General features: G+C 38.4%; 2 protein-coding genes across 4 annotated transcripts in view; both read right to left on the bottom strand.

The window, feature by feature from the left end:
- Nucleotides 1-128: 128 nt before the first annotated feature.
- Nucleotides 129-6,076, bottom strand: LOC129834748 (src-like-adapter 2). Its single transcript, XM_055900006.1, has 7 exons — nucleotides 5,979-6,076; nucleotides 5,752-5,851; nucleotides 5,585-5,671; nucleotides 2,341-2,444; nucleotides 2,007-2,156; nucleotides 1,059-1,191; nucleotides 129-856 (listed from the first exon to the last, which is right to left on the bottom strand). Exons 1-7 carry the CDS (start codon nucleotides 6,049-6,051, stop codon nucleotides 721-723), a joined length of 783 nt encoding a protein of 260 aa, XP_055755981.1. The 5' UTR covers nucleotides 6,052-6,076; the 3' UTR covers nucleotides 129-720.
- A 3,562-nt stretch (nucleotides 6,077-9,638) lies between these two features.
- LOC129851085 (protein NDRG3-like) overlaps nucleotides 9,639-11,682 on the bottom strand; it is a 57,088-nt gene continuing 55,044 nt past the window's right edge. For 2 of the 3 annotated variants that reach the window (XM_055917309.1, XM_055917311.1), the window contains 2 exons: nucleotides 11,618-11,656; nucleotides 9,639-11,079 (listed from right to left, as the gene is read on the bottom strand). In XM_055917309.1, coding sequence (XP_055773284.1) covers nucleotides 10,907-11,079; nucleotides 11,618-11,656 — 212 coding nt within the window. In that variant the 3' untranslated portion in view covers nucleotides 9,639-10,906. The remainder of the gene's footprint in view (nucleotides 11,080-11,617; nucleotides 11,657-11,682) is intronic. The other variant, XM_055917310.1, reaches the window with a different exon arrangement.

Raw genomic sequence — 11,682 nt, 5'->3', positions numbered from 1 at the left:
TTTGATGCTCTTTTTTTGTATGAAAAGGTTGGCAATCACAAGAAACAAAACTGTCATATACAACTTCATTTATTTATTCCTAATTCTTACAACCGGAGCATGCAGAACTATGCTGCCACGAGCCAAATGCTGCTAAAAAGTCAGAGTTAGTTTCAAGTTAGTTCAGACATGGCATGTCATTCATATACAAACGGATTGCAGAGTAACAGATTGCATATGAAACGAACAATCGGTTCAACATTTAGTCCAATTAAAACGTTCTTGTTGTTCAGTGATCTTCCTTCTTTGGTAAAAAAAGAAATAGACCAATGCATGGGCGTTTCTGTGGACAAGCAGAATGGAACCTTCCTTGAGCTGAAAGGAAGTGCTCCTCACATCATAATACCAAAGACAGTACAGATAATACCTTTCGGTTCCAGCCTCTGAAATGTGCTCTTGAGCACAAGCACAGCTACAGCATTAGAAGACTTGAGAAGTGCCACGTAACACTGCTTCCCTGTGGCTACCTGAACCCTAACACACATTCTACCATCAAAACATTGATTGTGCTTGTAGTTTTCATTTTTTTCATTGTGGTTGTAAATGGTAGGCTTACTTCTATCAACTTCCACTATGCTTTTATGTAGATCATCCTTTCTGGCCTAGTACCATTAGACCTGCGCAACAGCAGACCGGACAGCATGATGTCTGTCTATTTTACTCTCATAGTCCTCCCTTTCCTCATGTATCCCAGTGTTTACCACAGTTCTGGCAGCTGGCCTCTGTCATGTAGAGGTATGAGCTGATGGCCTCCCTCAGACCTTCGCTCACTAGAGAGTCCTCTGAATCCACTCTGGCCTTATTGAAGATCAATGAACTAGAAAGACAGAGGCATATGGAATGTGATTTACTTTTAACTACCACCAGAATGCATCATCTTATAATGTGTATACGGTGCAATTGATTGCATAGATATAGCATCACATTTAATTTCATATTGACAAACAGTGAAATAAATAGTGTGTAGGTCACTTTGGACACAAAATATGATTGATGGAAGATTTAGGAATGTGCCCCACCTGTCTACGTCATTCCAGTTGAGTGTGGGCCTCCTGATAGCTTTGGGATACGGTCTGGTGGTCAGGGTAGTATTGTTTGAGCCTTGGATGATGCAAGGCTCCCTCAGTAAACAGCACAACCCATCTGCTGACTCTGTGGATAGACATGTTTCCAAATGTTTAAAACATTCTCTAGCCAAACAACTCCTTATGATTGACAACAGTGTGCAAGCTGTCGTCAAGGCAAAGGGTGGCTACTTTGAAGAATCTCAAATATAAAATATATTTGATTTGTTTAACACTTGTTTGGTTACTACATGATTCCATATGTGTTATTTCAAAGTTTTGATGTCTTCACTATTATTCTACAATGTAGAAAATAGTAAAAATAAAGAAAAACCCTTGAATGAGTAGGTGTGTCCAAACTTTGACTGGTACTGTATATTTCATGTGGAAACCCTCATATTAAACACCAATGCCATTCACTGTTGATGGTTTATATTTAGGATAATCTTTTTACAGCTTTGTCAATATATTAGTTTTTTTCAAAAATCATCTTCATGTATTATTTTATATACTGTATATTACATGTGATGAGGCCGCAGAGAGCCAGAGATAATTAAGACACCTGTGATAATCTGAAGTACCCAAAAAGCCCCTAGATGTCATCTGATTAAAAAATGTACTTGAAAGTTAGCAAAATGCTGGTAGTGTACCAACTTCGAAAGTTTCCAGTAATATATGATGTCATAAGGTGAATGCACCAATTTGTAAGTCGCTCTGGATAAGAGCGTCTGCTAAATGACTTAAATGTAAATGTAAATATAACCTCCCCTTGCAACCATAGTGAACAGACCGCAATAGATCGCAGTAGTACCATACAGTCCGCCCTATTTGCATACTAGAGTATGAACTGTGCTACATATTTAATAATAATGCATTTGAGCCTGTTGATGGGCTTGCACCCACCAGAGTAGTGTTCCACCAATTGGCCCAGGGAGTAGAAAGTGAGGCTGGGCGAGATGTAGAACCAGCTGTTTTGGTGGCGACAGATGCGGTAGTGTTTCACTGTGGCCAGATATGAGTCCATCTTCACAAGGACTGAGAGAGAGTAGGTTTCTGTGAGTAAAAATAACACCGGACTCTTGTTACGCTACAGTCAAGAAAAAGTACACACAATAGTTGTTGTGCTCATATCAACTTTTTTTTTAGATAACTCATGGGAACATTTTTAAAAACTTGACATAACATTCACTAAAATGAATTTAATGAAATGAGCGTAAAGGCATGAACATCACCTAACCTGTGTTTGTCTGACTCTCTCGGATCAGGAAAGCCCCTGTGTGATTGTGTGGCAGCAGCAGCAGCTCCTCTGCCTTCAACCTGCTGATGCCATAATACTGCCACCTGATTAGAGCAGGATGAGAAAGTTAAAATATTGACTATCAGAAGAAGAAGAATATACAATGCAACTCCCACTACTAGGAAACTACAGTAGTTGCATCATTTCCTACGGTTTTAGGCCTACACACTAAGAAAATAGGGTTCTTGGGAAGGGTGATGGTGCTATGTGGAACCATAATGAACCCTTTGAGCCATTCAATGGTTTTTTGTGGTACACAAAAGTTATCTTTCAGTGATGAATAAAATGAAGGGGCGGCAGCTCATTAGAATAAGTGGTTTGCTCACAGCTCTCTTTGTACAACTGTGTGTTTGTCATTCCAGTTCATCTAATCTGTTGTGTTATGCCATTACACGTTATACATGACTGTGGCCAGTGACGGTGTCTTGTGAAAGACTTACATATGGCCTTGTGTGAATTGAGAACGGTAGACTACAATTCATCAAATGGCCACCGGGCTATTTACATTGACCCCCTCCCCATTTGTTTTGTACACCGCTGCTACTCGCTGTTTATTATCTATGCATAGTCACTTCACCCCTACCCCCATGTACAAATTACCTCGACTAACCTGTACCCCCGCACATTGACTCGGTACCGGTACCCCCTGGACATAGCCTTGTTATTGTTATTTTATTGTGTTACTTTTTATTATTTTTTACTTTAGTTTATTTGGTAAACATTTTCTTAGCTCTTTCTTGAACTTCACTGTTGGTTAAGGGCTTGTAAGTAAGCATTTCACAGTAAGGTCTACACTTGTATTCGGCACATGTGACAAAAAATGTTTGATTTGATCAGTGGTTCTCAATTCTCACCTCATGGACCCCCAGCTGTTCCACACCTAGCACACTTGATTCAACTTGTCAGTTATCATAATAATAGCACCTATGGTAATTTGGCTATACAGAATAAAAAAACATGTATGGTTCTTCAAAATTATCTACAAAGAACCTTTGAGATTGAGAAAGGTTCTTTATAGAACCATTCTTCATAAAGGTTCTAAAAATAACCATTAGAAAGGGTTCTATATAGACCCAAAAGGGGTTGTAACCATAGTGGAAACCTTATTTTGGTGCTATATAGAATAGACAATTGTCATTTATAGCACCATACAGGTCCCATTTAGAACCTTATGAGCATGGTTCTTTATATAACCTTAAAAAAATAACCCTTATTTGGCACAATATAGAACCATTTGTTTTTAGTGTTTACATTACACTTTCACACTTCTCCCCACTGTTAGGAAACTCAACTGAAACTACAGCTGCAATCATACCCCACTGAGGGGGGATGATGATGTCATTCAGAGCGAGAGAACAAAATAACTCTGCCTACAGACACTAGAGAGTCACAGTTCCCCTACGCTCTTAGAAAAAAAGGTTATTCGGCTGTCCCCACCTTTTGAAGAACCCTTTTTGGTTCTAGACTAGGAATAACTATTTTGGTTCCAGGTAGAACCCTTTTCGATTCCATGTAGAACCCTTTCCACAGTGGCTTCTACATGAAACCCCAAACAGCTTTACATGGAACCAAAAAGTGTTCTGCTGCACTGTAAAAAAAAAAATCTAGTTGTTTCAACTAAAGTTTATTAAGTATTTTTTTTGTTTACTCAACTTGTCAGTTAAAGTGTTACCTGAATTTAACATTTTTAGTTGTCCCAAACTTAGCTCCAACATGAGAAAACGTAGGAAAAAATTCTGTCAACTTAAAATGATGTGTTTGCTCAATTTGTCTCATTTGTTCAATCAACTCGAAATTATTGTTTTGGCATTTTACAAAGGAAAAGGCTGTGAAACTAGTCACACACACACAGTACATGATCACATTGTGTATGTTCATGTATATAGTAATTGGCATTCAACATGACCTCATCTGGGATTTGAACTCACAACTTCTTGGTTCACAGCATTCCAATCTTCCTGCTACGCACCTGTATCGCTACACTTTGCACTTCAAAGTAAATCTGAGCTCTGTTAAAAATACATTAAAGAAAAACTATTTATCATAGCGATTAAGGAGTAACATAAAATGAGAAATATGACCTACCAACATTAGATAACTACTCAAATTAAATAAGTTAATGATGAGAGAATAGTCAGATGAACTGATAATTGACACAGACATGGTGGCGTAGCAGGAAGATCGAAATGCCATGAACCACATAATTGAATTGTAATTACTGTATAAATGAACTTGCACAATGTAATCATGTATGTCAAGGTGTGTCAAATACATAAGTTGAAAACATTGTATGTTAAAAGCATTGCGTGTGTGACTAATTGCACAGCCTTTTTTAGGTAAGATGCCCAAAATAATAATTTCTAGTTGAAAGAACATAGGACACAAATTGTGCAAACACGTCATATTAAGTTAACAGCATTTTTGCCTACATTTTCTAATGTTGGAGGCATGGAGCTAAGTTTGGGCCAACTAAAAATGTTAAGTTCAGGTAACACTTTGACCGAAAAGTTGAGTAAACAAAAAAAGGCAGTGGAATCAGTTACTTAATAATAATTCGTTGAAACAACTAGATTCGTGTTTATTTTATATATATATATATATATAAAATAAAATAATAATATACATATATATATATATTTTCTTGAAATGTTTATTATTGAAAAAAAAGTTATATATATAAAAAATAAATACAATTTTATTTTTATTTTTTATTAAGCAGTGTATGGAGAAAGCCTAGGAACCCTTTTGGAATAGTACACAGAAGCTCCCACCTTTAGTGGTTAGAGCGTTGGGCCAGTAACCAAAAGGTTGCTTGATCGAATCCCTGAGTTGACAAGGTAATAATCTGTTGTTCTGCCCCTGATCAAGGCAGTTAACCCACTGTTCCCTGGGCGCTGAAGACGTGGATGTCGATTAAGGCAGCCCCCCCGCACCTCTCTGATTCAGAGGGGTTGGGTTAAATGTGGAAGACACATTTCAGTTGAAGGCATTCAGTTGTACAACTGACTAGGTATCCCCCTTTCCCCTTTAGTGTACACACAATCTCCCACCCTTAAGTGCAGTCCCCACCTCTCTCTCTTTCCTATTGATGAATTCCAATACCCACTCTCTCATGACATCCACTCATCGTAAACAGCTGTGACAGTCAAAAATAAAAAGTGAGACCAAGTAGTAGTCATCTTACCTGTTAATTACTTTGACAGTGTAGTTGCTGGGGATATAACTCTCATTGCCTGTCGTTGTGGATCGCACCATCCAAAAATCCCCATCGCTGCAATTAAAGAGATCAGTGTTTTCAACCAAACTACCACATACACTACATGTACAGCTCCATGCAGGTATGACACTTACTCTAATAACACCGTGAGCCTCTCCCCTATATGGATGCTGGATTCCAAGGGACCTTGGGAGGGGATGTCATAGAGGGATACCACCATGGGCCTGTTATTGTCTAAAAAAAAGAATAATGTCTTTTAATAGTTGCAATCAGCATTCAGGCTGGCTGGAGGATTCTTTCAGATTGAGGTAACAAATCAAGATTTCAAAAGACCTATGGAAGAAGCTGGTGTTAGTCTTACCTGACATTGCAGGTTCAGTTGGATTCTTCAGAGTTGGCATATTGGACCATACTTTGATCGGGCAAGTCCCCATGACCAGCTGCTTCTCTAGCTGTATGTCTGGATGGCTCCTTCGGCTGAGAGAGAGAGGAGTGTACTGTCATCTATCTTCTTTTGTCATTCGGGTTGCACAAACAAGATGACACAGGGACAGAATTAACCACAACAAGAAACCATAATTTCCTCAATAACCTGACAAGTTTCCATTCAAAAATTATTATGACGAGCCTTGTACATAGTCCTTATGATCTAAACACTAACTCTGACAAAATAAAGGGTTCAGGTACACTTTACAATACACAGGCCTTAAAAAGGTATAACTACCAGTGGAATAACTTTTCATGTAAATGCAATAAAAAGTGTAAATGCAATAAAAAGTGCTTCCATTGTACTGTATGTTAATGAGTTCTGAAGTAAAACTGAAACTTACTCACCTTATTGAATTGGTGTTTAACTGTTGGGTAATGATGATGGGTCACCACACACAGCTGTCTATATCCTCCTCTGGGTAGCTGATATACACTCAGCAAAGACCAGTGCTGCAACTAAGATCATGAGTGTTATGTGTCCTGTCTTCAGTGTCTGCCTGTACATTCAAATGTATGTATATGTGTATGTGTGCGTGAGAGTGTGGGATCAACACCCTGTTCTATCACAATCCGTGAGAAAGAGAAGGTGTCTCCCTCTGCTCCGTTTCTTGGGAGAGTACTCTATCTACACAACTGTGGCTGAGGGGGTAGATAGATGAGGACTCAAGACAGAGGCCCACTCGATGAGGACAGGTATTTATGTCTCTAGTAGCTTTCTGTGATGCCAAAGTTCCTGACATCCTGACACAAAACCGTGTGTATCGAGGAGTTGACATCATTTTTCATGTCCTTAAAATCGCATTTCTGCAGATGCACAAAAACATGAGATAAAAATCTGCTTAAATGACATACTACTTTTCTAGGCTAATGTAATCTATCAGCAATCAGCATCAGAGCTTTGAGTCATGAATGCACCACAAGAACGTATACGCCTACCGAAAATACCATCACCAGCTGGGAGGACTGTGTCAGATTTACAGTAATATGTATACGCTTCTCTGAAAACAAGTTGCAGATTCAAATGAAGTAGAGGAATGTTACATCCTGTAATGTTATGATGCATTTGATCAGTGTTTTTTCCACAGCACTGTAAATATATTATTATTCTATACTGTAATGAGTAGGATATGTACAGTGGGGCTCGAAATTAGTGACACCCTTGATAAAGATTAGCAATAATTACTATATAGAATATATAATTCTAATACTGAGCTGTATCGTATGCTCAACATTTTTTCGGAAATGATATTATTTTAATCTAATGCAATTGCTCAGAGAAAGAGATTTTGTTTAACAAATCATATTGATTTAATAATGATTGGCACCCCTAAAGATTCCTAAAAAGTCAATTAGTCAAAAGTTTAGTATTTGATCCCAGTGTTGCTAGCACGGAATGACTACATCAAGTGTGTGATTCTACAAACTTGTTGGATGCATTTGCAGTTTGTTTTGGTTGTGTTTCAGATTATTTTGTGCCCAATTGAAATGAGTAGTAAATAATGCGTTGTGTCATTTGGGAGTCACTTTATTGTAAATAAGAATATAATATGTTTCTGAACACTTCTAAATTAATGGGGATGCTACCATGATTATGGATAATCCTGAATGAATCGTGAATAATGATGAGTGAGAAAGTTACGGAGGGTCAAAGATCATACCCCCAAGACATACAAACCTCCCCGGTTATTGTTGATGGTGCAGTGAGGCTCCTCAGAAGAGGAAGGGGAGGACCATCCTCCTCAGTGAAATTTCATAAAAATTAAAATAGTGAAACATTAAACTATACTAAATATATTAATGTCACCAAATAATTAATTAAAACACACTGTTTTGCAATAAAGATCTACAGTAACTTCAACAGCACTGTCTGGGGTAGCACCATGGTGTAGCTGGAGGACAGCTAGCTTCCGTTTTCCTCTGTCTACATTGACTTCAATACAAAGGAAACTCATAGGCCTCACCCCCTTCCATAGACATCCATGGTAATTATGACCACTTCTGGAGGACGTCCTCCAACCAATCAAAGTTTTTTCAGTATGAACTGACATATTGTCCATTCAATCATAGGATTAGGATCAGAGAATTAACCTAGTGTGTTGTATTGGAGTTGTGCCACAGAGCATTATGGGGGTTCTATGTGTTGAGAGGCTTGGTGGCATTGTTGAATAGAGATTGAGAGAGAAGAGTGTCGCAAACGCCATTATACCAAAGAAGAAGAAGAGAGTAAAGAGTGATAGTTAAGAATTTTGGGGATATTATTCAACTCAAATAAAAAAAAATCGAATTACAGGAGACGGGGAGGTATATTATGAATTGTTTTCTTGGTTTCAGAACTTTATTTCTGTGTCCAGTTAGCAGTGTTGTAAAGTACTTCAGTAAAAATACTTTAATGTACTACTTAAGTCGTTTTTTGGGGGTATCTGTACTTTACTATTTATATTTCTAACAACTTTTACTTTTACTTCACTACACTTCTAAAGAAAAAATTCTACTTTTTACTCCATACGTTTTCCCTGACACCCAAAAGTACTCATAACATTTTGACTGCTTAGCAGGACAGGAAAATGGTGCAATTCACACACTTATCAAGAGAACATCCCTGGTCATCCCTACTGCCTCTGATCTGGCAGAATCACTAAACACAAATGCTTCATTTGTGAATTATGTCTGAGTGTTGGAGTTTGCCCCTGACTATCTGTAAATTTAAAAAACAAGAACATGGTGCTGTCTGGTTTGCCTAATATAAGGAATTTGAAATCATTATTACTTTTACCTTTGACACTGAAGTATAGTTTAGCAATTGCATTTACTTTTGATACTTAAGTATATTTAAAACCAAATACTTTTATACTTTCACTCAAGTAGTATTTTACTGGTTGCCTTTCCCTTTTACTTAAGTCATTTTCTATTAAGGTATCTTTACTTTTACTCGAGTGTGACAATCGATCATGTAATGGACGAAGATCTGCGTATTCAAACTACACAACACAACGAGAAAGTAAGAAGAGACAGGGATGTTCTCAAGCGGTTTATCGACACCACTGCATTTTTGGGTATGCAAGAATGAGCTTTTAGAGGACAACAAAGGGAGGGAAAGTTCCGTTAACATGGGCAACTACATGGAGCTTGCAGAGGTAATTGCACGTTATGATGCGTTACTTTCTGAACATATGGAACTTTCTACTGTCTTTTCTGGGATCATTCAGAATGATATGATAGCTTCGATCGCATCATCCATTAAAAGTGAGAGTACAAGAGAGGTGGACTCAGGATGTAAGGCACACCTACTGTACAAGGCACGGTTTGCCTTAATTCATGATAACATCAAGTCTCGGGTAGCACGAAGGTACAAAAGCCTGGACAGCATGCGATTCCTGGAGTTGTTAGATGGTAGTTAATTTGATTAATTCAAGACAAAACAGAAGTATGTCACCTGTTTATATCTGAAATGCAGATCATTTTTCTTGACCCTTTGCTAGTATTAGATTGAGTGTTATCGTGGAAACACAAGATATAAACAAAGAAAAGGAACTATTTTCATCTTCTAGCTTTATTTAGTAGTACAGTAGTATAAATGAGTTGAATCAGCAGACAGTGGGAAGCACCACTGACCCTCAGTGAAGACTGAACACATTTCCACATCATAACAGGCTGAAGTTGTTATTCATTGTCTATGTCTACTCAAGAGATGAGTCAACAGACTAAAAAAACTACAAAAGTGTAAAACAGAAAAAGGAAAAAGATGACATCAATTACAAAGAAAAAGCATTTTTAAAACACACAGATGAAAGGAAAATGTAATCTACACAATCACATTGGCCCACAGTTCTTTCCTATTGCCTTTCTTTATGCTTTTCCATATTCCTCCTAAAAAGCAAGTATAATGTCCTAGTCCAACCAACAGTGTATTCATTCTGTCATCTGGGCCACTATATATTTGTTAATGCGTTTTTTTTGTCACATACACCTGGGAAAAGAACACAATGCAGAGAAATGTATTGAAAATCATGAGTATTATGTTTTGTACCCAGCTTGAGTGATCATTCTACAGTGTGAATGGAGTGACTTGGCAGAACAGAGCAGTGCAGCAAGGTACAGTACAGTATATCACACATCTACACTTTGCCACACAATCAAAGGAGGCGTGTGTTCACAGTTCACAACGTAAAAAATATAAATTAAAAAAGTGGTCTAAAAATGTGCAATGAATGTAGGTATTTAGTTTAAATATGTTCTAGATAAGAGGAATAGAGAAGGACTGAGGAGGGAGTGTGTGTTTGGGCTACAGTGGATGTGAGAGATGGGACTCTTCAACCCCTCCTGTGATGCAGGAACCAATCCTCTACACACAGACACATGGTGAACCAAATAAATAAAATAAGTGAAAGGCAATAATGGGAAAAACAAAATAAGAGGAGGGACATATAGTAATTGAATCTGGAAGAGTAAGTCTCCAGATTCACTTTGCACAAGGAGACATGCACACATATCAAATGATGGGTGGGGGATCGTACCATCTCTAGACCCTTTGAGTATACAGTATATGTATATCTGACTCATTCCTTATTTTGTCCCCTCCGCTTGTGACTGGAAGTTTGACGTGTATACAGTATAATATTTAATATGCATTTGTATATATATTCTCATATTAATCACACAATTCATCACAGAACCCCCTGGCATTGAGTAGCTTAGGAGCAGGGTTGGAGAGAGAGACAGGGAGACATAAGTTACTGGAGGAGGATAGGGGCACCACTGAGGGCTGCTACCCGGTGTGGAGTGAGGAAGAGATAGGGAAGTTTAGCAGGAGACCTCCATGGTCTGGGGCCCAGGCTGGTTGTCCAGGCCCCCGGTGGTGTTGGCTCCCTCCAGCAGGTTGTTGAGGTTGCGGCTGCGGCTGCTGTCCATGGAGGTGATGCTGGTAGAGGAGGTGGTGCGGGATCGGGCCAGACGAGTCATTCCAGCCGTGGGCACTACGACACAACACAGGAGTGTTAACATTCCAGTCACAATGTAGAGCACTTCATGCAATGCAGGAAGCATTATGACGTGTTCCCTCTGTTTGGGAATTACATTAATAAATCATACAAATACTGAAGATATTCACCATGCAGACAAATCTGAGAAAATAAAGGCACCGATAAAATAAAGAAAAAGCTTAAATACAGTATTCAAGCCAAAGACGCTGACAAGAAGAATGCAATTAAGGCAATACAATAAGAGCATAAAGCACAGAAAAAACATATAAATGAAGGCAAAATTAAGCAAAACATATCAAACTTAGGGCAGTCAGAAGCAGATCGATGCTTACAGGAGCAACATAACCACCTAACAAAATGTCAAAGTATGCAGACAGTTCTCCACTTAATTGAACAATACAGATGACTGAAAATACCAATATGTCATGACTTTCTGAGCATACCTTGACATTCATCTAATGTGTGTTAGGCTGAATGGAGACTGGTACGAGGCCAACTGGTCTACAACTGCTACTGCTTTAAAACCTGGTACCTGATTCGTTGCTCAGGTGACTGAGAAGAACGTAGGGAACTGTTAGCATTGATGGAGGGAAAGGA

Source organism: Salvelinus fontinalis, chromosome 3 (assembly GCF_029448725.1).
Source record: "Salvelinus fontinalis isolate EN_2023a chromosome 3, ASM2944872v1, whole genome shotgun sequence".
NCBI classification, from domain to species: domain Eukaryota; kingdom Metazoa; phylum Chordata; class Actinopteri; order Salmoniformes; family Salmonidae; genus Salvelinus; species Salvelinus fontinalis.
Note: the sequence above shows the minus strand (reverse complement) of the source record. Positions and strands in the feature narration are given on the sequence as shown.